Source organism: Anguilla anguilla, chromosome 17, assembly GCF_013347855.1.
Source record: "Anguilla anguilla isolate fAngAng1 chromosome 17, fAngAng1.pri, whole genome shotgun sequence".
NCBI lineage: Eukaryota > Metazoa > Chordata > Actinopteri > Anguilliformes > Anguillidae > Anguilla > Anguilla anguilla.
The window spans coordinates 7,881,974-7,909,438 of NC_049217.1; the positions used below are offsets into that span (position 1 = coordinate 7,881,974).

Below are 27,465 nucleotides of genomic sequence, written 5' to 3' on the forward strand. Positions count from 1 at the left end.
GTTTGCAACACTCACTACAGAGTTCCAAACTACCTCTGGAAACAACATCAGCACAATGAGTGTTCGTCAAAAGAGCTTCATGAAACAGGTCTCCACGGTCGAACAGCAGTTCACAAACCCAAGATCACCATGTGCAATGCCAAGTGTCGGCTGGAGTGGTATAAAGCACGCCGCCATTGGACTTAAGAGCAGTGGAAACGTGTTCTCTGGAGTGATGAACCACTTCACTATTTGGCAGTCTAACGGATGAATTTTGTTTTGGTGGAATGTGTAGTACTGACCCAAATAGCACCAACTGTAATCTTTAGTGGAGGAGGAGTAATGGTCTGGGGGTGTTTTTTGCGGTTTGGGCTAGGCACCTCAGTTCCATTGACGGAAAATCTCAGTGCTACAGCATACAATGACGTTGTGCGCCTCTAGCTTTGTGGCTACAGTTTGGGGTAAACCCTTTCCTGTTTCAGTCTGACAATGCCACCATGCGCATAGCAAGGTTTGCACAGAAACGGTTTGCAGTTTGGTGGGGAAGAACTTGACTGGCTCTGCCTTGTCCCCCATCAAACACCTTTGGGATGATTTGGAATGCCGACTGTGAGCCAGGCCTTATGCCCAACATCAGTTTCCAACCTCACTGACGCTCTTGTAGCTGAATGGAAGCGAATCCCCACAGCCATGTTCAAAAATCTACTGGAAAGCCTTCCCAGAAGAGTGGAGGCTGTTACAGCAGCAAAGGGGGGTCCAACTTCACGTGAAAGTGATCTCAACATGCGCAGAAACTTTTTTTTTTCTTCAGTGGTTTGGAAAAATATATCCTCTAGTGTTCTGTGTGTGGTGTGAAGAGTCTGATCAATCAGTAGCACTAATTGTTCAGTTAATTGCCTGGGAGAAATGAAAACCAGGGCCGGATTTGCTCGAGGGCCAGATCGAAGTATCCATGTATGCATGCAGCTTGTAAGGACATCACATGGAACCCTTCTTAACAGCAGAAATAATAATGCAATACAAGACTCCAGATGAAAAATAAGGAAAACCCACGCTTCCAGTTTTATTGCCGTTATTGTTTATTTTTATTTGTTTCTGCTATTGCATTTTCTTTATTAACATAAAATAAACATTTCACACACTGGTGAAATGTCATGGTTAAACCATTCAAACGCGTTAGTCCTTCCTAGTTCATGTTTTTAATCGATAAAGCTCTCAGCGCACACAAGCGTAAGGATGAGAACACGCTGCCCATCCCCATCCTTTCCCTTTCAACAGTAAAAGGAATGAAATTTCTTAAAACAACCACAACAACAACAAGGATAAAAATAAAAAATAAATTCGGCACATAACAGTGGTTCTGCCCCCCTCCCCTCCCCTCTCCTCCCCTCCTTCACCGTCTCAGTGCAATGTTAGGGTTAATGTGGGACTGAATGGAGTCAGTGTGAATGGGACACTGGCGGCCTCCTTCAGCAGCACTTCTTCCCCCTCTTCCTCCGCTCGCGGTCGCGGTGCGAGTTGATGTGCACGGTGTCCTTCTCCCGCTCCCGCTCCCGCTCGGCGCGGCTCTGGCTCACCTTCTTCGCCCGCAGGACCATATGGGTGAAGGACATGAACATCTGAGGAGGAGGAGGAGGAGGAGGAGGAGGACCAGGAGAATGTGAACCGCAGACACAACATGAAGAACACCTGGCGTGTAGGTGAGTGCGTGCGTGTGTGCTGGAAGTGTTGCAAAAATAACGCACATTTAAATCATAACATTAATGTATGCAGAAGAACCTTACAGGTCGATGGAACAGGGTGTGAACCTAGGAGTGGCTTAACCAATTATTCCATATTCCAGCTCCTAATTACACAATATAGTCTCTTTGTTATTAACACCCATCCCAAACTAAATTTGCATTAAACTAGAATACACTTTCTAGAATACAATTTTTTTTTTTAAACAACTCTCTCGATGACTGCAGGTCGGACTTATCTAAAACTTGCGAGTCGGAAAGCAAGTTCTTGAGGGAGTGAGACAATGAAACTAAAAGAATGACACCTTGTTTACAATGAAACGCCTTTTAAAACGTTGCTTGACACAGCGACGGGATGCTTTTACTCATGAAGACTGCATTCAGAAGCAGTTTAGGCTGAGCTGGGTACTCGCTACTGGCCAGAACCCGTCTGCTCATCAGGGGACCGCAGCTGCCCTTTCAGTGTTCCCGCACTGAAGCGGTCTATTTTATAATGAAGCTGGAATCATTCTCATTTTGCTTTAAAATCACGGTCCAGTACATGCATCCTTCTGCCTCGCTCTCGTCTTCACTTGGTCAGTAGATTTCAGCGTCTCAAACAAACATTCTTCATGACGTATCTAAAGTTTTTTTTTATATCTTCACTTTTGAGAATTCAAGACAGGTAGCATTTGTTTGCTAATAGATCTCAACTATAGACAGGCTACTACTGTATTGGGCTGTCTTAATATGCTGCATGTTTCAGAAAGCTGACAAAGAGGAAGAGTTATTATGGCCACTTATGGCTTTTTTGATCATTGGTCATTGACAATGAAATGTGAAATGATTTATAGCTACGAAAACAGAGCCCATTAAAAAAAAAAGGCTAAATACAAGGAACCATTCCGATAAATTATTCAAATTAAATCTGGTGTGTTTTGAATTCACCTTCAAAGTTACCGCATTTCAGAGTCCCGAACAATCCCTATTCCTAAAGGGTTTATACCTCTATGGTTCTACTGAGTTAATTAATATTCAGCAGTGCAGGCTGTGATGTGGTTCCACGTGTACACAATAAAATGTCTTCAGAAAAGCATGTTCTCTCAGCTCTGCATTGATACACTCACTCCTTGTCAGCCTGGGTCAGACAGTAATTACATCATACACTTACAATCCCCTTTTAACAGGATCTAATTCTTTCACCTTCTTCTCCTGCCTGGTGTGAACACAATATGAACGTGACACATATGAATGCTGTCTGACTCACCTCTTCCACATTGATGTTTTCCTTGGCACTTGTTTCAAAGACTCTAACGCCCACTGATTCCCCAAAACGCTGAGCATCCTGGGTGTCCACCTGCTTTTTAGAGGGGTCGTCGTTCTTGTTGCCAACTTCAAAAAAACATGGTAGCGAAGAAAGGTTCAGTGACCCTTGCTCATTATTTCAGTATTTTCAGCCATTTGAGAGAGAAACTCAAACATCGCTAAACTCAGACCGTTCACCATCTGTGGATGTGGTCATGTATACAGGCCTGGAAGAGAATACGCACCTAGAATCTTACACACGTTGTCACAGTTCTGGGAAATTTCATTCAGCCATCTCTTGACATTTATGAATGATTCTTGATTTGTGACGTCATATACAATAATTACACCGTGGGTGTTCCTGTAATACCTGAGGGAGAGAGGGAGAGAGAGAGAGAGAGAGAGAGAGAGAGAGATCAAACATTGGTTATGTGTATTAACACAAGTCATATAGATTAATGGTGATTAGTCTGGTTATGGGTTACTCTTTAACCAGAGTGTATGCCAGTTTGTACACAGCTCAGAAAAATGAATGATTAACAATCACATAAACTCTACCTAATGGTGCTTGTTAGAATTTAGGTGAACTGGATAACCAACGGTACCACACAATTTTCATTTCCACACTGGTGTCATGTTTTTCTCTATTGCCAGTTTTCTTAAATCCAGACTGTTATTACAGTGCCATGAAAAAGTATTTTCTCCCTTCCTGATCTCATCTATTGTATATTTGTCACACTGAATGGTTTCAGATCTTTAGAAAAAATGTCATGTTAGACAAATGGAACCTGAGTAAACACAAAACACAATAAACAATTTCCCAAATTTAATTGATAATTAGGTTTAGCTGACTGGACTCAGCCAGGTTTGATTGCAGCCAGCGCTGTTGAATCTAAACCTTGCCATCACAGTGAAGTAGTGATCGCCTAGTTTCTACAAGCACACTATGCCACGACCAAAGGAAATTTCAAAAGGGATGAGAAAAATGTTTTTGAAATATATGAGAAGGGTTACAAGGCAATTTCTCAAAAAACTAATATGAGAGCCTTATCTCCAAATGGAAAACACTTGGAACAGTGGTGAATCTTCCCAGGAAAGGCCAGCCTGCCAAAATTTCTCCAAGTACACTGTGACAACTCACCCAGCAAAATGTCCCTAAAGATCCCATAAGAACATCTAAAGAACTGCAGGTCTCTCTAGCCTCAGCTATATCCAGTGGTCATGACTCCACAATAAAAAAGAGCCTAGACAAAAATATAATTCATGGGAGATTAGCCAGGTGAAAACCACTGCTAATCAAGAGAGACATCAATGCTTGTCTCACATTTGCAAAAAAGCACCTGGATGATCCCCGTGCCTTTTGGGATGTTCTATGGGCAGATTAGTCAAAAGTGGAATTATTTGGACAGCACAGGTCCATTATATCAGGCGTAAAGAAAATGCAGCATTTCATTGCAAGGACACCATGCCAACAGTCAAATATGGGGGTGGTAGTGTGAAGGTGTGGAGACGCTCTGCTGCCTCAGGACCTGGAAGACTTGCCATTATTGAAGGAACCATTAATTCTGCTCTGTACCAGAAAAATTGTCCATGAACCGAAGCTGAAGCGTAATGGGGTTAAGCAGCAAGACAATGATCCAAAACACAAAAGCAAGTCCACCTGAATGGCTGAAAAGAAACAAAACTAAAGTTTTGGAATAGCCTAATCAAAATCGTAACCCAATAGGAATGCTTTTGCAGGACCAGAAATTAGCAGTTCATGCTCAAAAGCCTACCAATTTCTCTGAACTAAAGCAGTTCTGCAAAGAAGAGTGGGCTAAAATTCCTCCACAGCAATGTGAAAGACAAGGTTATTAGGTGTAAGGGGGAAATTACTTTGATATGGGTGTTTGATAACTTTTTTCATTAAATAAATAAAATAATAATTTAAAAAGATGTTTTGTGCTTACTCAGGTTCCCTTTGTCTAATATTACATTTTGTCTAAAGATCTGAAACCATTCAGTGTTACAAATATGCAATAACAGAGGAAATCAGGATTGGAGCAAATACTTTTCAGGGCACTGTACATGTTCTCTGTCTGTACCTTATGGGATAATATGAGAGACACAGAAACCCTCCCTATTATACTTCCTACCAGGATGCAGCCAACTTCTCACACCCATTTTGGTAAACATATGGTCACAGTTCCTACCCTCTCTCCAGTGCTAAAGCAAAAGTAACCAACACAGACACTCCTGAGCATGTCCTCTGTTGTCAGTGGCAATTGTGTGGTGTTTTATTTGCACAAAAAATTACGTGGAGGTGATGGTTCTGAATCTCTCCTGCCCCGCGGTGTCCCAGATCTGCAGCTTGACCCTCTCCCCCTCGATGTCCACCGTGCGAATCTTAAAGTCCACTCCGATCGTCGTGATGTAGCTGCCTGTTGAAAACATCATGGGCACGAAAAAACGTAAACCAAACCACGCACAGTATAGCGATATTTTGACTGACTTTACAGTTGAATGATATCACACTTTTGTGTCGCTTAGTTTAATACTGACATTCTCCACTTTTGCCCACAATCAGCTTTGGATAAGAATGTTTGCTAAGTGAATGCAATGCAGCCTGACGTATTGACAGATTCTGTAACTCCCCCTCCCCCGCACACACTTCTGCACCTCCTCCTTCTTCCCCCAACAGCATTTTAAGTGAAAAAGGCCACAGAAGTATAGCATCATTCCCAATAGAGAACCTCCACACACACTCAGGACCACACGTACTCTGCACATGCATCACTGGATGCTTTGAGTGACTCCAGATAAAGAACGTGTATCAAATCAAGACATTTCACTACACGACAGAAACGATGAATTATCATTATAACCACCGCCATATGATTGCCTGCAAGATGTAGAAGGGTACAGTACAGGCAAAACTCACCTGAAAAAGAATTGTCAGCGAATCGAAGCAGCAGACTGCTTTTCCCCACATCTGTGAAAAATGAACAGCTGACGTCAGCCAGCTATCAAACACTGCAGGTCCTGAGGTTACTGCCAGGCCTTGCGCTACCAATTCAGCAGCTGAAGCCTATTAGCTAAACAATTTACTGGTGTGCTCAGTTCAGTTACCAATGATGACCCAAAACTCTGCTGAAATTGCATCACTCAAATTAATAAATAAATCAGACATGCAAAGGAACCGACAGTAACTACGGTTTTAATCTTTTCGGTTCACGGAAGCTGACAAAAGTTATATGAAGAGGTTTTAAAATTTCACTGACTTGAGTCTCCAATGATGAGCAGTTTGAAGAGATGGTTGTAGTCTTTTCCCGCCATTTCCTTATGTATTCCAGTCAAAACCTGTTTAATGGTAGCAGGCAATTCCAGGGCTTGGCTCTCCCAGGTTGTTGTGGTCCTTTATTTCCAGTTTAGAAGGTTTAATTTCCAGTTCAGAGCAACGGGATATTTCATTGCCCCCGCAGTCCAGTAAATAGCGGCACGTCCAGCGTTCTCCCAATATTCCGTTTTCCTCACGGCACCTGCTTCATGTTTAACCTCCCGTTGCCTGTTTATCTTGACGTGCGGTTTCAGTTGCTGATTAAGCGTATCCTTGTCATTAAATTTCACTTTCTGTTCAACAGTATGTGGAGTGTAGGCCAGCCCCACCTGCTCCAGTGCAGAAATCCCAGGAAGGTGCTTTTCACACAACTCACCTTTATTCCAGTTGCACGTCCACCAGTTTATTTAGCGTTAGTATCATTTTCCCAAAATGAGTTTCCAACCAGTCTACTCAGTGTCTGTTTACTGCGACTGAATTGCCAAGGGCAATTTAGTGCTGTTATTAACTTGCAGGACACTTGAGAAAACAATTCGGAATATTTAAGTGTATTTAAGTGTGGGAAATATATGCGCTTGAATATCTTATGATACCTGTAGGAGGTGAATCCCATCAACAACAGGTGTTTCGATTGCTCTCGCCCAACTGTACACCGTAATCTTAAACATAAACACAGAATAATGGTGAAATAATATTTTCTGATTTTCCCCTGAACTGAACAGATGTCTGTCAATCTGTTGTCCAAAATTCAGATGTTTTTTTTCTTTAATTTGAGAAACCTCTCAATCTGATGTTGTCTTCTCTGTGTACGTCCTTGGCATTGACTGGTTTTGCTCACTCTCTCTTTCTTAGTTTATTTGTCCCTTACTTTGGTCGTCCACACCTCTGTCCAGGTGGTTCCCTCATCTCAGCCTGAACCTGAAATAAGAAAACAACATGGTTACAGCTCACAAAGTATGACAGGAAAGAGGCACCGTTTAACCAAACAGTTCCTTATTAATAACTCTCCTTCAAAGTTGCTTTATGACTGGTCAGTAAGATACTTCTGTATATAGTATTTACCACTTGTAAGCAAGACTTCTGCTTATACCTCTCTTTCTCACGGTCTCTCCACAAAAGTTGTGCCACTAAATTTGACTACGCATCAAACAGGTTCTTCATTTGCTTCCCTTTTTAACGATGACATATAAACCACACCTGAAGACTGATAATATAGAATGTAAAAGGGGGAAAGGTTACAAATGCTGACCGTTCTGTGGAAGCGCTGCCGTGATTTAGTACAGCATTTACTGTTGTGTAAATTAGGCAGACGATACAAGCAAATACACGCCTGACTGGACCTTGTCTAATCCAGAGGCACTGCAACTACAGACCATAGAGCGAATTGTACCAGGAGTTTCCACAAAAACAGGAAAGGATCCCGACTTTGCTAGTTCCTGAACATCGACTAGCCAATGTAATTTACGCTGTTGAAGAAACAAGCAACTGTTACAATTGGTATATTTACACACAACACACAGCTAACACTGCGAGGTGTACGAGGAAATTCGAAAATATATTTATGTAGCTATTATATTAGCTACTAGTTACTAACCTATGCTGTAAACTGACAGTGACGTAGCTAGGTTGCCCATCCGCATGTGAAACATGCTACAAGTAGGTAACCAGTACTGGCGCTAAACAGCGACGTTTAGCAACAGTAATCAGAAACGGCTAATGATATTATTAATGAGCTGGAAAGAACTCATTAACAGAACAGTTAGCCAAGGCTAACTGTCAAGCTTGCGTAGCGGAGCGAACGTTACAAACTGGCTTGCACAATTAGCAAGGCAGATGAGTCACGGCAGCTCCGTGGTCAAGTAAGCGAATTATACTTATATTCCCTAGTTACTTTAATACTGTTTTACTGGTTCTGTAAAAATGTCTTTGCGCTTTTATTCTAGCCCAACCTGGTTATAGTTGTCATCTGTAAATTTAGCATGGAATGATATACTCCAAATCATACAAATAGCAAAATGATAGTAAATAACTAATAACTTACCATAAAGTAAGATTCACTTCGGTTTGGCGAGGTTCTGACAGTTTAGTTAACTTCGATAGCTAGGATAGTTTAACAACTACGAGCAATCCGTCTGTCTGTTTTCAATAGCTTACAAAGCAAGGATAGCCAAATTGGCTAGCCTCGGCTAAGGATAGTTCATATTTAGCAATCTAACGTTAGCCAACTAGCTAACAATAGTTTTCTTTATCCATTCCGTGTACTTTCCACGTTGGAGAAACAGTAATTTTTAAACGCCCTGCTGTGAGGCGCTCAATAAAACGGTCGTCTAAATGGAAAACTACTTCGACAGTCTGTCTCACATTAGCATCGCTTGACCGGTCCAGACGGCTCCCGGGGAAGTTGATCAGGAAAGTTCGTGGTCTTTGGGCTGCCGGAGGGTGCGGGACCGCCGCCTTAGGCCACACCTGAAAATCGAGTCACTTGCTTTGGATAATCATGTGTCTCTCTCTCTTCTGATCCCTCCCTCCATTCGCCTTTCACTCCCTGTTCCTCTTTCCCTATTACAGCTGGTATCGAGTCTTTTCCGTAGAAAAACAAGAACGGTACTTGTGCTTGCTAGCAGCGTATTGTCATCTGAAAGCCCTCAGTAAATCCACTTAATCCAAGTTAGTAACTCGTTTTTTCTACTCTAGATGACCGCTCCAAATGTGGTCTGATTTACTGATCAAGACTTTAAAGATTATAGCGATGCGGTCTTTAATACATGACCAAAACATCTGAACACAAATAATTGCTTTTCAGATTCAGATTATGCTTTGAATTATGTTTAGAATTTAACATAATCCCTCCCGATGAACAATGGGGAAATCATTATGCATTTATGCGTTTTCGAAACGGCATAGTGCGGCATTTTCTAGTGGCAATTCAGTTCATCCAGTAATATGCAAATATGATTTTAAACACAGGAGTCAAAAAGAACGAATGCATAGAAAAGAGGGAAAAAGTACTTTATTATAAAAAATATGTTCCTGGATTATTTTCAAATGATAAATTACCACAGCGTCTGGGAGAATTTGTCTACAGTGTCAGGAAGGGGTGTGTGTGTTGAGATTGTGTTGTAGCCCTTCAGAAAGAAAGGGAAAATGCTCTGTAAGACAAGTTTGTGAAAACGTCTATCTGGTCACTGCTGCCCCCTGCTGTCAGCACCTGGAACAACAATTTTAGAGAAGCTATTACAGTCTATCCACAACTCCCCACAACTTCATTACTGCATATTCCCATTTTATTTCATCGCATACAGATGACATAACCGTCGTCACGCTGACTTGAATTACCCGTGATATGCTTAGGCTCATAACCACATGTCAACAGCCACGAGCATTTGCAAAGATCATAGCTGGCTTTTTGCGTTAACATAGGAGTTATGACGGCGATCAGCGCAACTCACCCTGTGCTCAGTGCTGTTGGTGTTGATAGCCAGCGTGTTGAGCGATGGCGGTGTGCACGGAATTAGCGACTTTACCTCCCCACCCATGAGACAGTGGGACACAACTTTCCCCTCTCCAACAGACAAGATCTACAGAGAACCAGAACAGTACCCATTACAGCCCAAAACAGAGTACAATGCAAAGCTGCAAAAGCAGACAAGTTGAGGACAAGTATTTAAAAAAACATATGTTGCTAAGTATAAACAGTCTACATCAAAATGAAGGTTGATCAAATCAACAACCTTTCCATAACTGAGTTTTGAGTTGGTTAAATGGACCCATTTTGTTTTTGATTCTGGACTCAAGATCTAATACACTGCAGCGTGGAGACAACTTCAGCTTCCAGAAAATGGTTTAAAATTCAGTACTTCACACTGAAAAAATATTCTGAAAACTTTCCAAGACCATCTTGTGGGCCGATGACTTTTTGATCTGAACCAGCCATAGACAAAAGGTTTATTCACAAATACAGATAGGATGGTAATAAAAAGTGTGCTCTAGTACTCTGTTATGGTTGTTGTGAATATGGATGAATGAAGGGCCAACTACAGAAACAACCAGTAACTACAGGAACTGCAGGTAACTAGAAAAAACACCAATAGATAACTGCTGGAACTACAGATACTACAAAAACTATCGGCAACTGCAGGAACTGCCAATAACTACAAGAAGTACAGGAACGTGCTGGGCTCACCAGGTCCTGGTAGAAAGCTGCTTGTCGCTGACAGCCAGAAAGCGGGAAAACGGAAGTGGGCGAGAGGGTGCGCAGGTGCCATAGCGACAGGGCCGGCCCGCCTCCGCAGAGCTGCAAAATAGCAGGAAGAGAGCATCAGTCACTGACAGCATAGCATAGAAAACACTGCCACTGCACTCAAAACCATGAGCGCAATTCCACCTCTCCCACAAACCACCGTCGCCTTTCACTTCTGTTTCACATTGCTATTCCGCTCCCTGTTTCCGAAAAACAAACGGCTCTCATTGCTGCGTGATAAACCTAAACTCCGCCGCCACTTACCATCCACTCGGAATCAGTAGCGAGACAGCTGATCCACTTTCCATACTGGGGCCGTGCACAATCCTGCATCATCACAGGGGACAGGAGGAAAAGAAATGCCACTGCAGTTCATTAATGTCATCGCTCTACTTGTCATCAACATCAGCTTTATCCTACATGGAGAAACATGCAGCCTTCTGCTCACAAATGGGATCATTGCACCCCTTAAACCCTTTGAACTGGAATGTTGGAATTTGGAATGTTTCCTTAAAATTCTCAGTCAGTGTTCTAGAACTCTTATCGCTTTCAGTTACCAGTAGTGATTGTTACATCAGCATTAGAATGTTCAGTTAACAACATTCTAATGACACATCTGTGACCTCACACCTGAAAGGGCAAGAGAAACATAGCCACTCTCCTTCTCCCTTACCTCGTACTTGTAGACCTCTATACAGTGCACAGTTTGTCCGGTCCTGGAGTCTGGAGGTAAACGAATGGACAGATTTACCCTGATTAAATGATAAAGTATCCCACATTAAAAAAAACAAGTAAAGAATGACGCAAATGCCTCTCACCCCATATCCTGACGGCTCCGTCCTCTCCTCCAGACAGGATCTCTCCCTCTCTCTCCCTGATGCTCAGGCAGTGGATGTAGTCACTATGGCCCTGTAACACCGACTACCGAAACCAAAAAGGGGGGGGGGGGGGGTGCAAGGAAAGATTCCAAGTGCAGATGCAGTTGTGAAATACCACAGAGCCATGATTTCTTCCTGAACATGTGGCCTGAGAAACATTTAACCTGCACTTCAGTCCTTACCCTCAAGGGGTCACTGTGAGCACTAATTGTAGTAATCAGTGGTAAACAGTCAACAACCATGGCCAATTATACAATCAAAGATCCAGCTGAAGATGGAACTACAGGTTAAGAAGTCAGGAAAAGCTCATGGCACCACTCATAAAAGCACTGAATCGTTATCCACCTTGAAGACTCCGCTCTCCAGGTCCATGATGTGGACGTTGTTGTCTCCCCCGCCTACGACCAGACTGTTGTCCTGAAAGACAGCGCATAGCCAGCATTTCTGACATGGTCACAGAACAGCAGCAGATCCCGTCATTGTGAAGGACACTGTCTGTGTCACTATTACTTACAGGAGCTGCGCTACATAGTGTGTGTGCAAATTAAATTATTCATGTTTTCTTTTTGAATTCTTACAGCAATGCCAACTGTACTTTCTTCACTACAAAATTTCCCTTCAGTGCACTTTGTTTCCATTTTGTTCTGCGAGGTAACCTCGCCGAAACTGAAAGTAACTGAAAGAAACCGAACAGAAAGTCTACAAATGGAACAACCCTGCTGACAAACCGCTGCCCTGATACTTATAACCTGATCCACATACGTCTTCCTCTCACGGGCAGCTGGTTATAAGCATTATGCCTACACAAGCAAAAATGATCCGACTGTGCCTCTCAGAGACATCGGATGAAAGAGTCGCACGCAAGGGTGCAGTCTGGGTTGGATCTGTGGGGCCGCGGTAGTTGAGAAGGTAATCTACGGCCCTGGATTGCGCTTTCTCCTTTAGGGTGAGACGACCGGTTTCTCCCACGGTAACAGGCTAACCCGAGGCTGTGAAATGCTGTTATTCACATTATGGAGCAGTTACGAACTCTGTACGGTCAGACAACCCAGGGAACATCCCCCCCAAAGAATCGCCCTGAAGAATCTTACCACTTAAGATTCTTAAGGTTCCAAGTGTTTTTTGACACGAGCCGGTTTCACTTACTCTTGGATTAATGATCATAGCATTTATCTCCGGAATCTCTAGACTCGATCTGAAAGAGGAAGCAAAAGTAAGTTTAAAAACACACACACACACAGAACCTGGGTTTTACAGGATACTCCATTTAAAATGAGTTAACTGACTCACTTGTACTGTGGTCTCCTTGTCCAAATAGATTTAGTGTTCTAGTAGGAAAGAGGCACAAACACACACAGAATAACTGCTGTTAAACACTGCGGTTTTCAAAAAATGAAAAATGTCTGAGCTGCACATATCTTGGACCCAACTAGTGCTGTCTTTATTGTGAATGAAACATCCATGAGGCCAGTGACTGCATGAATGACATCATCCAGGAAGTAAAGCAAATGCAGGACAAGCTCCGCCCCGTTCTCTTACCCTCTTGGTCAGTTCCGCCCAGCTCCAGGCGCTGATCTCTCCGTTCCCCGCGCTCAGGAGGTGGGTGTCAGTGGAAAGGAGGGAGAACACAGGAGCTTCATGCGCTGAGAGAAAAACAAAGTTTTGAGGGGTGAGGGGTGGCCGGGTTGACCGCTGTGCTGAAGATGAGGTTCTCTGTGAGCGATTAGGCAGCCCTAGGGCCACGTCACTACGCTACTCCCACCTAACTCTGCGTTTGCGCTCACACGGGCACGCCACTCTGACCTACAGGTTTCCCATGATCACAGTCTGACCCCTCCGGACCCCCCACCCTAATTTCAGTTTAGCCACATGTGTTTATCATAGGACCGGCTATACATAAAATATCAACCGTAGGTACATTCAAAATTTTCAAGGGTTTTCAATAGATCAATTAATGACTGTGTTTTTACAAAACAAAACTGATTAGGTACTTATCTAAGCTCAGTATCGGCTACAGGCTGACATACAAGCTGCTGAATTATTGAATTATATTCACACAAATCAGTAAAATGGTGCTTTTCAACATACAGTATGTGTACCATATAGACATAAAAGTTGTCACAGCAGGAAAAAATATGCAATCAGAAATTTCAGTTAACAGTTGTATGTACCGTATTCATCATACAAATGTATGTGTGAGGTTGAGACTGACCAGTGAAGGTTAAGATGGGTTTCTGACTGATTTTGGTGGCCTCTGGACTGAGAGCGGAGGACAGACTGCCGGAGAAAACAAATGATCAGAAAAAGCGTCAATGAAAACATATTTCCCAACACCCATACACACGCGCTCCATATGCTAAAGTTGCTTTTTTTTTTTTTTTTTTAAAGAAACGGATCCTCTAGTTATAGAATGCGACCACTTCAGGATTTTGAAACCAGAAATAAAATAACACCCGTTTTGGTGATGGTGTGGCAGTGCCGTTTGCTTACCGCACCAAGCTCACCTGAACACAGCGATCTCCCCATAATTGTTCCCTGCAGCTAAGAAACGGCCGCAGTGAGAGAAGCTCTGGGAGAATACGGACATGTGAAGAAGCTAGAATACACACAGGGAAAAGATTACTGATTGATTCCTGCAAGCAAAAAGAGGCACATACACGATGAAACAGCAACCACATAGACGGGATATATACCACTGGCGAACCAGAATTTTAAGCAACGTATACATAACGTTATATTGAAATATAAACTGGTCTTAAATACTTTCCTAGCGTACTATTTACACACACAACCTCATGCTGTAAGTCGATCGGAATAAGAACATCCAGCTACTACACCATTCCAATTCAAACGCTCCCATTGACAATCAAGCTTACTTCAACTGGACCCATATTTCCTTCTCTCTCCACGGAATAATAATTCTTCCGATGTTATTTTATTCAATGTGCTTGGTTGTTTATAGATAACCAATTGTGCATTAAATTCCGCTTTTCCAGACGGCTTTGAGAGCACTACCCGATTCAAACAAGGACGCCTGAATATGACGTCAGAATATCGTCCCCTTCAAACTTGAGGAGGAGGGGCAAGGGGATATCCAACTGCTCCAACAACTCGGAGAGGCTTAGAGCACTAGGAGCAAATGGGATGCATGTCTTGCATTTACAAACGTTCACTGATGTTTCTAAGAATGTATATCAAACGACTAGAGACACATTTACCTGGGAATATACACCTACGTGGTTTAAAGACCCTCCTTGTATGCCTGTTTTTGCTAATGACCACCAGTTCAACACCATTTTGTAAAAAGCAACCTCAAATTACGATCGCTAATTGTTAATCAATCCTGATACCCCTAGGGTTGGTTTTATATTTATGAATCCTTTATTTCCACAAATTTTTTTTTTTTTTTTTTTAAATGAAGACAAATTTTTCACAATAGACCGATATCCGCATATCAATACACATTTAAGTGAAGCAATGAATTGACTAGGCAGGGTAAAAATAGATCTAAGTGACAGATCTGTGATCTGGATTAACTGCTGAACAACTGAAATGGCACATCAGCCACTGACTTGACCACTTAAAACTGCAATGTGAAAACCCCAAAATACAATTAGTCAGACCTTTACTTCAGACTGAAAAAAAAGAACATGACAGAATAAATAGATGGCCACATTGCTGTGCTGGAAAATTAATCCAGAACAAGATACTTTTCAAAGTTTACCAACACACTGTTCTGTACTCACTTGCAAACAGGACCAAAAGAACATTGAAGATGATGGTATAGAAACTATGAACTTTGCAATATACATTCCTTAGGCACGTACAAAGAGGGAGAAAGCAACTATTGCATTTTTTTTATTTAATCTTTTCTCAAAGCGGGGAAAAAAAACAGGACTCAAAACTTCCACTCACAGACACCTGCAACTGCACCCCCTCATTACAGTGATACACAAAGTACAGAAGCCTTTTTTTTTAATTTTTTTTTTTTTAAACAGAGCTGGAGGTAAAAAGAGCGAAGGTACAGTGTGAATTTTCTTCAGTGTAGTACGTCCACGTATTTCACTTTTTTACTTGTATGGTTTGTACAGTTGTATATGAATTCACTGGTAGGTACAGTGACACTGCAACAGGTCTCGTATATTCATGGCTCCCTTCCTCTCCGTGTTCCATTTTTATTTAGCATTTTTCTTACCACAATTAAAATAAAATTGATCTACCCCTTAAAAAAAACTTGAATTACAAACAGGGTTTTTGGGTCTATTGTTCCTTTTGTACAAGATCCTCTTTACTTGTTCAACAAAAATCAGGCGATTCATCATGCTCCCCCCTCGCATAAATCAGTGTCCTTCATTTAATGCGCTGCTGCTGCTGCCACCGATCTCCTCCTGAGTTCCAGATGTTTCCGTCCAAGCTGGGCCCCCGTTCAGCACGGAGTGACCAAGCCGAAGCGTCGAGGAGACTCTCCCGGGGAGGCCCCAACAAGATCATTTCCTTCGTTTTCGGGTAGGAGATCGGCTCTGTGACTTCCTGCTGCTCCTAAAGAGGGGAGAAAAGCCGGGATCAGCTCACAGCGTCTGCTGGAAAGAGCCACAGCAGGAAGGCTTCTGAAGCACACTTCAGCCGCGTGTCCCCCCCCCCAAAGTACCCAGGAACTACTTTTCAAGGAACTGAAAGGTTCCTTCAGCCCACTGTTGTCTGCGTTTCCACCGCGGTCTAAAGTCCCGCGAAGATTAGGCAAATTAGTCTGCTGACGTGTGATAAAAGGGACGTCATCGTCGGTCCATCTGTCCTATGATTTCTTCTGTAACTCCATACTGCCACCGAAGTACGTTATTTTCCAATAACAGGACAGCCCGAAGGGTTTATTCCACTTATACAACTGGTGACCAATAATGACTATATATATGGTTACTTTAGTATTTATTGATTTTTATCGACTTAATCACCTGAAATTGAAATATTTTTCCGCGGCCGTTTGGACGTATTATTTTACCGTTGTCAAGCTAAACTCTCGTTGGTGGTTCGACTTGGACCGTTGTTATGCAACAAGCAGGATATAACAGACCAATATACAGACTGTAACTTTTATAATCCTCTCAAACACATTCATTATGTTTTTATGTGAACATTCACTTTCATGTTTTGACATCCGAGGCGACAGAATGCATTCACATTCCACAAATTACTGGTAACATTTATAGCAGAAAACATGCGCACGTCGTAAACATTTTCGGCTGTTGAATTGATTCATTTGACTCTCATCGTCATTTCCACACAATCGCAAAATGACAAGAATAAATAGAATGAAAACTCGGACTTGCGTGAAAATTTAAATTAATATTGCAGCGGTACAGCCACCGTTTGCTTTCATCTTTTAAAGTTACTGTTAGCGGAGCAGCTAAATACTTGAAGCGTGCCCTGCAGATGCGAACCATGCACCATAAATTAGAGTCCATATGTCTAGTCTTCCTGGTCTTTTTGTGGAATTGCAGAATCACAGAGTAAAATTGTGGCAGTCTGAAAAAGCTAAAGGGACGATTACTAGAATTAACCTGTTATTTTACCCTGACAAAAAGTGCGGAAGGTGTTTTTTTCCAGTTTGCTTTTACTGTATCCCCAACGTAAATTACGCAGAACTACCGCATACCTCACATAAATGTGTCAAGTGTTTTGAGTCAATTATAACGGGCTAACAAAGAAAATCCGGATGAAAATATTCAGCAACCGAATTAAATCGTTTGAATGTTCCGGTACGTAATATGCTGTCCCAGCACGAATGCTTAATATTTTATAAAACAGACTTAATGCTAAAGCAAGAAAAGAACAGAAGAGCACACAAAATAATCCTCAATCTTAATTTCTCATCTGTAGACGTTGGCAGGCTATAACAGAAAGTAGGCTACTGCGCCGCATAACAAAAAAGTAAGTAAAAAAATGGTTCTAGCAACTTCACTGTTTTGGAACTCATGATTACAACATGACAAAGGATTTGCAAACCAGGCAAGATTATGTTATCAGAAAGCCTAAAGCATGTCATTTATGAAATATTAAGTGCAAGCAAAATATACTTAACAGGAAAACAAGACAGGCTAGTGTGTTCAGAGCCCGTGGTCACCGTCCCAAACACCTCAGAGGGTAAGAAACACCTGCAGGTTACGCAGTAAGTGGTGCACAGGTCTGACCCAGAGCAACTCGGTTGCATTTTCCCGCCATTTTGCCACTCACCTGTGCGCAGGTGGGGACGGTGCCGGTCGCCTTCGCCTCAGAGGAGGAGAGTAGCTGAGGGAACGGGAGTCTCTCAGCGAATCTGCCGGTACCCTTGGACGGCGGGGTGGGCTGCGAGTAAGAAAAAGTGCAGCCTTAAATTTCTATGGGAGCCAAGTGGTCTGCTTTCGACCCAAAACACACGATAAAGCCCGTCGATTTTACCTTTTCTTCCCATCGTCCTTTTCACTTTCACTGGAGGATGAGGACGAAGAGGACTGCCCCGCGGCTGCAGCCTTCTTCCTGAGGGAGACACCACAGGGAAACAGAAGAGCTCAACAACACCCCACTGCACAAGCAAACATACAGAAACTGAGAATTTATGAGCTGGCAAAAAAGATGCAACCAACAAAAACAAACGTATGCAGCGTATGAGGTCAAAGGTCCTTGTGAGGAAACTCACTCTTTCTCCTCCTCCGAATCAGAACCAGAACTATCAGAGGAAGAAGATGACGAGGACGACGAGGAAGAGGACGACGACGAAGAGCCGGAGCTGCTGCTGCTCTTCTTCCGATCGGGCTTCGCCGGCTCCTCCCCGTCCGGGCGCCCGTTCTGCGGCTTCTCGGGCGGACTCTGCTGGCCGGGGCTGCGCTCGGAGGCGCTGGACACCGGCGGGCCGGTCGGCTTCGCTCTCGGCGACTCCCCGGGCTCCGCTTCCCTCACAGCAGGGGATCTGGAGCCCGCCGATCGGTCGACGCTCGGTTCCTTGGCCTGAGACCTGGGTTCTGATTGGCCGGATTGTTCCTGGGGAACTCTCAGCCCGGGTGAAGAAGCGGGCGAAAGGGATCCCCTTTTCGCCATTTCTCCGTCGTCTCCTCGCGGCCCGTCTTCCCTTTCCGGCCTGCTCCCCTTCTCAGCCTCCGCCTCCGTCCCTCTGTCAGTCACATCCTTCCTGGGCTCCTCCGCCCCTTCCTCGCCGGAGTCAGAAGACGAAGAGGACGATGAACTAGAAGAGGAGCTGGAGGAGGAGGAAGAGGGAGAGCGAGCAGGGGCATCTTTGGGCGGAGTCTTAACTCTTCTCTCCTCTCTTTCCTTCTCCCTTTCCCTCTCTCTCTCCTTCTCTCGCTCTCGCTCTCTGTTCCTCTCTCGTTCCCGCTCGCGTTCCCGCTCGCGTTCCCTGGACAAGGAGCGGCTGCTTCTCCTCCTCCTGATGGGAGAGGGAGAACGTCGTGGCCTGAGCAACAGAGACACAGAAAAGGCTGTTAATGGAGACCCTATGAGCTGGACAACTATACATCATATCTCACAAAAAGGTTTTCAGACACTATAATTTTCCCCAGGAGCTCAAAAACAAAATCAACTTGAACGTTACCTATAAATGGGGCTCCGCCTCCTTGGACTCCTTGACCGACTTCTCCTTGGTCTCCTCTCTCTGGACCGGTCCCTCTCCCAGTCTCTCGACCGGGCCCCTTCTCGATCCCTGGTCCGGTCCCTCTCTCGATCCCTGGACCGGTCCCTCTGACGATCCCTGGACCTAGCCCTCCGGTCCCTGGACCGGTCCCCCTCCCGATCCCTGGACCGGTCCCTCTCCCGATCCCTGGACCGGTCCCTATTCCTCCGGGACACCGGAGAGTACCTCCTATCTCGGCCGAGGTCGCGGTCCCTGTCCCTGTCGGCGCGCAAGGGGTGTCGGGCCGGAGAGCGGGCGTGGCCAGGCCTTCGGCCAGGCTGCCTGGGGCTGGGGGAGAGGGGCGAGCGGCGGCGGGGGCGGGGCGGGTCCTGGTACTGAAGGGGCGGGGTGCGGCGAGGGGGGGGGGAGGAGGAGGGAGAGGACGAGCCGCGGCGGGCCGGGGCCTCCTTGTCTCTCTGTGCCGGGCGAGGGGGGCTGCGGTCCCGCCCCCTCTCCCCCGTCCTGGGGGAAGGGGACGAGCGCGCCCTCTCCCTCGAAGGCGGGGGTGAGGTCTCCCTCTCTTTTTCAGGGGAAGCGTCCGCCTCGGACCCCCTCCCTCGCTTAGTGCTGTTTTGGGAAGAGGTCCTGGTGCTTCCGGCCCTTTCCTGAAGGGCGGGGGGTGACACAGCCTTCCTCTTCTCCTCCTCCTGCTCCCCATCCCTCTCGGCCTCGGTGGGAGAGTACCGCTCCGTGCCCCCCGGCCCGGGTGAACCGGCCGGGCTGGCGCTCTCTCTCTCCGTGGGCGAGTACCGCTCCGCCCCCCCGCCGTCTCTGGCCGGCTGCTTCTCGGGGCGGCTCTCCGGCGGCTGGCCGCTCTGCCTGCCTCTCCCGTGAGCTCTGGGCTCGCGGCTCGGCCCCTCGCTGCCCCGAGGAGGGGAGGAGGAGTCCCGCTGCCGCTCCGTCAGGGAGCGCCGCTCCCTCTCCCTCCGGCCCCTCCCCTCGTCCGCCGGCGGGTTTTGGGCGAGGTCGCCCGGTCTTCCCGCCTCCCTTTCCCTCGCAGGGGAGGGGGAGGAGCTCTCCTCCTGAGTGGGGGAGTATCTCTCGGCGCCGCGGCTCCGCCCCCCTCTCCCGCGGTCCCCCTCTCCGGCTCCGGGCGGGGCCGCCAGGGCCGGGCCCGCGGGCGACTGCCTCTGCGGTCCCCTGGACGCTCCCCTCTCCTCGCCGCGCCCGTCCGAGCCATTCCTGCTCTCCCTCCCTTCCTCCCGCTCCCTCCCGCCGTTCCTCGGGGGCGAAGCTCGAGGGCGGGACCGGGGCGGGGACCCGCCCATTTTTTCAGCGTTCTGGTTCTCCGCGCCGGCCTTTTTCTTCCTCTGTTCCTTCCCTCCTCCGTCGGACGAGGAAGACGAAGAGGAGGAGGAGGAAGAGGAGGTGGACGAATCCGAAGAGGAAGAAGAGGAGGAGCTGTCGCTGTCACTGCTGCTGGCGCTGCTGCTGCTGCTGCTGCTGCTGCTGCTGCTGGACTTAGCGCTCCGTTTCTTCTCCTTCTTGCTCCTCCCCTGCTCCTTCTCCTCCCTCTCCGTTCTCACCTCCCCCTCTTTCCTCTCCTTCGCGGCGTCCCTGCGCGTCGGCCTGTCGGGCTCCCGCTCTCTCCTCTCGTCGGCGCCGTCCTTCGCCTGCTCCCTCTCCCGCTCTTTGTTCCTCTCCTTTTCCCGTTTCTCCCTCTCCGTCTCTCTCTCCCGGGCACTTTCCCTCTCCTTCTCCCGTTCCCTCTCTTTCTCCCTCTCCCGTTGCCGCTCTTTCTCCCTCTCCCGTTCCTTCTCTTTCTCCCTCTCCCGTTCTCTCTCTTTCTCCCTCTCCCGTTCCCTCTCTTTCTCCATCTCCATCTCTCTTTCTCTGTCCCGTTCCTTCTCTTTCTCCCTCTCCCTCTCTCTGTCCCTTTCCCTGGCTTTCTCTCTCTCCCTCTCTTTCTCCTTCACCCTGTCTCTCTCCAGTTCCCTCTCGCGCTCCCGCTCTCTTTCTCGGCCATTGGCGATGGGGGAGGGAGAAGCGGAAGACGACGAACCAGAAGATCGCCTCTGCTGCCTTTTCGCTCGCTCTCGCTCCCTCTCTCTCCCTCTGTTGCTCAGTTTGGGGGACTCCTCCCTCTCTCTCCCTCTGTTGCTCAGTCTGGGGGACTCCTCCCTCTCTCTCCCCCTGTCGCTCTGTCTGGGGGAGTCCTCCCTCTCTCTCCCTCTGTCGCTCTGTCTGGGGGAGTCCTCCCTCTCTCTCCCTCTGTCGCTCTGTCTGGGGGACTCCTCCCTCTCTCTCCTCCTCTGTTGGTCTCTTTCCCGAGGCGGCTCCCTCTCCCGTTCCTGCTCCCGGCTCCTCGGACGTCTGGCTTTCTCCCTCTTGGGGGAGGAGGAGGAAGAGGAGCTTGAGGAGTCATGCCTCCTCCGCTGCTGCTTCTCCTCCCTCTCTTTCTCTCGTTCCTTCTCTACTCTTCTCCCTCGTTCGGGACTGCTGACCTGTCTGGGAGACCTCTGAGGGAACAGATACAGAAACAGATACACAGGCTATGAGCACAAACAGTTCGTTATTTATAAGAAATGAATGTATCAGGTCCTGCAAAAATTTCTACAATGTGAATCATTGTTATGGAAGATAGTGTTTACGTGGTTTTTTTTCTTACTCTTGTCACGTTCCCATATCAGACACACACTTACTGATGGCAAAAAATAGGTAAAATCAGTAAAAAAATAAAAAATAAAAAAAATTAAAAAAAACATATCTGTACAATGAATCCAGATAAAAAAGGGAAAAAATAAAAGGGAATTTGGAAAAATGAACAGGTTTTATGAGGCCCTACTATTGCAAGGCCCCCTTTCCCACAGGCTTTCGTTTCACATGCAAAGCAAACTCAGTCGCACGGTCTGGCCGTTAACAGAAGTGCCGGGGGACTGCCACAAACGCGAAACAGGAAGAGAGCCTCACCTCTCGAACGCCCGACCGCCCAGGGCTTTTCCCCTCACTGTCCCGCCCCCTCCTGGCAGGGGACCGCCCCCTCCGCCCCTCATCCACCCTCCTGACTGGCTGGTTCTGCCGCATCTCTCTCAGCGGGGCGGGCGATTGGCTGAAAACATAGAGGGTGGACAACGTAAGATGGGAGATCCCGCATAGGAAGTTGTGTTTAAGTTAAACGACGGCAGTGATCAAAGTGCTGAATAAAACATTTCAAAACTTTCCAACCAAAGTTACTTATAACCTCAATCCATTACTGCACATTTGAGCATAGCAAATAAAGGCAATGCCACCAAATACTAACAAAGTGTATGTAAACTTCTGACCCACTGAAAATCTGATATAGTACATAAAAGCTGAAATAAATCTGTCTCTTAGCTATTATTTAGAACTGACCTCTTATGGAAGTAAAGTATATATCCTAATTAACAGGAAATGTATGGTAACATTTAATATGTGGAGTTGTGAGAGACTGAGTTTGAATGTCTTTAGCCAAGGTGCATGTAAACTTTTGGCCTCAACTGTAGCTACGCAGTTCCACACTGAACTGGCCTAAAAAGTCCCACTTTCACACACAGAAACGCACAGGAACACACACACGGGCCTAAACACTCCACGCACCTTTGCCCCGAGCCGGAGGACACACTGCGGCGGCGCTGCTGTTTGCGCGGGGTGGGGGACTCGTTTTCACTCCTCTTCCTCTTCCCTTTCTCCTTCGGTCTATCCTCCGATGAGCTGGGGGAGATTGAGAGGCTCTGGGGTGAGTACATGTCGACTGACCCTGAGCTACTGCAGATGCTAACGCAAACCCAGATGCTAACGCAAACCCACGGGCTAAAGCAAACCCAGCGGCTAACGCAAACCCAGCGGCTAACGCAAACCCAGCGGCTAACGCAAACCCAGCGGCTAACGCAAACCCAGCGGCTAACACAAACCCAGCGGCTAACGCAAACCCAGATGCTAATGCAAAAAAAAAAAACACCCTGTTTTTTTTGCTTTATTCAGACAGGGGGACAGCACAGGGAAAAAAAAAGTCAAATTTATTAAATACCAGAGACTCAATTTCAATCTTAATCAAAAGCTCCAGATTATAAACAAAATTTATTAAGTAAAAGGTTCACAGTAGGATAAGCTTCTGTGTTCAGTGTGTGCAAGACAAACACCACCTGTACCATGCACTCACCTTTTTTTCTTCTTCTTTCCAGATTTCTTCTTTTCCCGTGGAGGGGAAGGGGAGGGGCTCTCGGAACTAAGATGGAAACAAGCAAAAAATGACCACTCCACTATGGGCCAACACCAACAGCCCATCCCTCTATACCCGCCCATCCTACTGCCTCCTTTACTCAGTTCTTCCCTCCCTCCTCTGCTACTCACCTTTCCCTCTTCTTGTTTTTCTTCCTCTTTTTCTTCCGACTCTGCTTGCGAGGAGAGGGGGAGGTGGAGTCCTCAGAATCCTCCACTAGCCTGTAAAGGAAGAGAAAGGAGAAAAACGTTTGGCTTTCAGCCCCAGAATCATGTCTACAGTCACTGAATAAATATCAATCCATGCGAGATCATGCAGTTCCCACACGGTGATACAGCAGACTGACTGGATGCCCAATGCAAGATCACAGTCACTGATACAGCGGACTGACTGGACGCTCTACATGAGATCACACAGTCACTGATAGAGCAGCCTGACTGGACACTCTATGCGAGATCACAGTCACTGATACAGTGGACTGACTGGGCGCTCTACATGACATCACACAGTCACTGATAGAGCAGCCTGACTAGACGCTCTATGGGAGATCACACAGTCTCTGGTAAAGCGGACTGGCTGGGCGCTCTATTGTAGATCACACAGTCACTGACAGAGCGGACTGCCTGGACTCTCAGCATGAGATCACAGTCACTGATAGAGCGGACTGACTGGACGCTCTACGGGAGATCACAGTCACTGATAGAGCGGACTGACTGGACGCTCTATGGTAGAGCACAAAGTCACTGATAGAGCGGCTGGCCCTCTCTCTGCTCCTGTACTCACACGTATTTCTGCTGCTCCTGCTGCTGTCGCTCCCTCTCCAGCCTCTCCTGCTCCCTCTTCTCCTTCTCCCTCTCCTTGCGCTCGGGGTGGAAGGACGAGCCGTCCACATAGTCCGTGGCGATGCCGAATGCCTCCCTCAGGCGGTCGTTCTTCTGCTGGTTGGCCGCCGCCAGGGCGTGAGTCTCTGTCACCCTGCGCAAGGTTCACAGGTTACAGACCGTTCATGGTCACCACACAGTCCGGACCGGAGCCTTTAGGCCCTCTGTGGGGGAGTATTGCAGTCCGGACCGGAGCCTTTGGGCCCTCTGTGGGGGAGTATTGCAGTCCGGACCGGAGCCTTTAGGCCCTCTGTGGGGGAGGTTCATGGTTCGGACCGGAGCCTTTAGGCCCTCTGTGGGGGAGTATTGCAGTCCGGACCGGAGCCTTTAGGCCCTCTGTGGGGGAGGTTCATGGTTCGGACCGGAGCCTTTAGGCCCTCTGTGGGGGAGTATTGCAGTCCGGACCGGAGCCTTTAGGCCCTCTGTGGGGGAGGTTCATGGTTCGGACCGGAGCCTTTAGGCCCTCTGTGGGGGAGTATTGCAGTCCGGACCGGAGCCTTTAGGCCCTCTGTGGGGGAGTATTGCAGTCTGGACCGGAGCCTTTAGGCCCTCTGTGGGGGAGGTTCATGGTCCGGACCGGAGCCTTTAGGCCCTCTGTGGGGGAGTATTGCGGTTCGGACCGGAGCCCTTGGGCCGTGTATGGGGGTGGTTCTGAGGTACTCACGTAGGTCTGTCAGAGATGGGGGCCGGGGGTTCCTGTTTCTCCTGTAGCATGAGCCGGAAGCTGTTCACCTTCTCTGCAATTTCCTCCGCAGAGTACCTGGTTGTTATAAAACATAAATCTTATTCCATTTCCAAATGCATTTTTCCAGGTGGCAGTGCAGCGTAATGGGTAGGAATCTGGGCTTGTAAGCTTGAAGCAGCACTACCGATTTACAGGTGGGGGCACTGCCCTGAACCAAAGCTACGTCACCTTAACAGCCTCATTAAATAGACTGCAGTATGAACAGATTTAAAAAGACTGCACTGTACATGTCTAACTCTGCATGAGCCCTCCTGGTAAAGTTCAAATTCAAGTGCTCCATTTCTAATCCCCCTTTCGAATTCCTTATGTACCCTCCAGTTCTCACTTTAAACCAGACCTGGGTCAAATACGTATTTGTTTTGGATTCAAATACTTTTCTGTGCTCTATTGATCTTGCCTGGTGTAACTGAGCCAGCTAATATGACCAGAAGGCAGGGTTTGCACTTTCTGAGAGTATTTCATTGGTTCCAACACACCAGACAAGATCAGTAAAGCCTAGAAAATATTTGAATCGAAAACAAATACGCATTTGACGAGGTCGGCACTAAACCACTCTGGACCCCAACCACACCCCGGGACAGGCCCCTCTGCACGCCCCGATGGCCGACCCCTCTGGACACCACCCTTACCCTTGCTCCTCCATCATGTCTTGCAGCTCAGCACACTTGACCTCCAGCTGCCTCTTCCGCTGGTGCTCCAGGATGCCAGCGTTAGGCTGGCGGTTCAGCTGGTTCTCCAGCCTCTCCCGGTCCTTCTCATCCCGCTCGTCCCCCCTCTCATCTCTGGTTCGCTTGGCGCGCACGCTGGAGAGGTTGCGCTGGACATAGCCGTTGGTCCCGCTGCCCCTAGGGGTGGTCAGTCCAATGCCGTTGTACATTTCACTCTGAAAGAAAGGGCGCATACGCAACTGCGCTGAAAAATCGGCCGGGTAGTGGCGTTCCAGCCCAACTCCATAGACACAGCTGGCTTGCGTGGTGAACAATCCGACATAGTTAATTCTTCCGCATGGTTTTCCTTGTAGATGTAACACAATAAGCACCACTTAAGGTATAAAACATGGCCTAATTAGCAACTGGTCACTCGTTACGAATTTAATATGAGTAAGTAAAACGTCCTCCATCAAAACGGATTCTCGTAGATACAGACATTTTGCAATACGCACATCGCGGGACAAATCTGACAAACAATTATCACGTCTCGTGACAAGCAAATACCTCAACACAAACAAATTCATAACCTGTGCACCAAGAAGAATCACTAAATTAGCAACTACTTGATGTAATACCTTCAGAGCAACAGAATCAAACATTTAAGACTATAACCTTATTAATGTCCGCGTTTCCAGGTGTTACTGTACGCACAGGCCGCCTGTAGCTGGCAAGGCAGCACGTAAGCTAACAGCTAAGGCGCATGTAGACTAACTTTATTAGCCATTTCAGCCTACAAATTTCTCAGTTTCATACGAAACTAAGTACAGGGACCACTATATTAGTTAACTCAGATGATAATCACTTTGTAGCGTTGCTACAGTGAGCTACCCAGCCGCTAACTTTAAAATAACTTCAATTGCAGATATTAACTGCCTAACATACGTTAGCTTTAGCCAGCTAAGCATACTAGCTAACGATAAAGCAGGCCTCCTAAACACCTAGCCAAGTTTGAGACAAAAAACTGACGCGCAGAAACTAGCGACATCAAATGTAACTGTGGCTGACCAACTTACACATAAAGATAACCATCTTAGCGCACTAAGTAGCTACCTACCCAGCCAATGACTAAGTGCGTGTACCGACGCTGAGCTAGCAATAAACTGCTACCAGGCCCTGGCCTTATTCGACCAACGTTAGCTAGCTAACTGTCGTATGGACTGTCTGCTCTTGGAGCTTACACAATAAATGGTCTGTTGAGGCTTGTGCAGACAGCAAGGCCACCAGAAAGATAACTTACAGAAACACACTGGAATAAGCCGAAATACGCTCTTAAATTGTAACCAGTTGTACGAACATAAGGGTAGTTAATAATGCTACTAAAACAATGCTGCCTAACCTGGTCTCCTTACTACAATTATCCTTGTCCCATGTTCTCACTACTGGCTACACTTGCTCGCTACTATGGCTAGCTAACATTATTTCCATGTACGTACCAACTAGGTACTTAACACGTTTACGTACCTCTGTTGTCCGAAAACACAGAGAGACGACGAAAAGAAAAATCTATCCAAAATCTTCTTGTATCAAACGCTTCAATAAGACAGAGAAAATGGCCACAACAGGTATAAATACTGACTACACACAGAACCTGAACGCAACGCTAGTTACTGCGCATATCGAATTTTGCATCATGACGTCCTGCGTCATGAAAGGCGGCACGCGGTGTAGAAATGAGTCCCATAAACTACACTTCCCACAAACCTAAAAAAGGGCTGCGCAGATTGCAGGTCCATTAGATCTTCGCCTTCGACCTTATCAAACTTACGTAAACGCAACATCACTTTTAATGGGTAAACAAAATGTTGGTGTATGTCAGGAATGTAATATAAAATAAAATGTTGAACATATATGAATTT

General features: G+C 46.6%; 3 protein-coding genes across 3 annotated transcripts; all 3 read right to left on the minus strand.

Annotated features, from left to right (window-relative positions):
- Positions 1 to 1,040: 1,040 nt before the first annotated feature.
- si:dkey-16l2.16 (ras-related protein Rab-35) lies at positions 1,041 to 8,940 on the minus strand. The gene is made up of 7 exons (XM_035398208.1): positions 8,360 to 8,940; positions 6,263 to 7,236; positions 5,923 to 5,973; positions 5,299 to 5,422; positions 3,248 to 3,372; positions 2,965 to 3,089; positions 1,041 to 1,598 (listed from the first exon to the last, which is right to left on the minus strand). The coding sequence occupies exons 2-7, from the start codon at positions 6,315 to 6,317 to the stop codon at positions 1,449 to 1,451; spliced, it is 630 nt and encodes a 209-aa protein (XP_035254099.1). The 5' UTR covers positions 6,318 to 7,236; positions 8,360 to 8,940; the 3' UTR covers positions 1,041 to 1,448.
- A 362-nt stretch (positions 8,941 to 9,302) lies between these two features.
- thoc6 (THO complex 6) lies at positions 9,303 to 14,496 on the minus strand. The gene is made up of 13 exons (XM_035398195.1): positions 14,313 to 14,496; positions 13,941 to 14,032; positions 13,649 to 13,713; positions 12,976 to 13,079; positions 12,727 to 12,764; positions 12,583 to 12,631; positions 11,782 to 11,853; positions 11,377 to 11,479; positions 11,232 to 11,281; positions 10,823 to 10,885; positions 10,502 to 10,612; positions 9,768 to 9,896; positions 9,303 to 9,526 (listed from the first exon to the last, which is right to left on the minus strand). The coding sequence occupies exons 1-13, from the start codon at positions 14,325 to 14,327 to the stop codon at positions 9,446 to 9,448; spliced, it is 972 nt and encodes a 323-aa protein (XP_035254086.1). The 5' UTR covers positions 14,328 to 14,496; the 3' UTR covers positions 9,303 to 9,445.
- Positions 14,497 to 15,264: 768 nt separating this feature from the next.
- Positions 15,265 to 27,238, minus strand: srrm2 (serine/arginine repetitive matrix 2). The gene is made up of 13 exons (XM_035398169.1): positions 27,071 to 27,238; positions 25,529 to 25,782; positions 24,819 to 24,914; positions 24,057 to 24,248; positions 23,405 to 23,494; positions 23,214 to 23,279; positions 22,652 to 22,765; positions 22,004 to 22,142; positions 19,016 to 21,552; positions 18,107 to 18,877; positions 17,869 to 17,946; positions 17,665 to 17,775; positions 15,265 to 15,975 (listed from the first exon to the last, which is right to left on the minus strand). The coding sequence occupies exons 2-13, from the start codon at positions 25,774 to 25,776 to the stop codon at positions 15,924 to 15,926; spliced, it is 4,494 nt and encodes a 1,497-aa protein (XP_035254060.1). The 5' UTR covers positions 25,777 to 25,782; positions 27,071 to 27,238; the 3' UTR covers positions 15,265 to 15,923.
- Between the last annotated feature and the right edge of the window lie 227 nt (positions 27,239 to 27,465).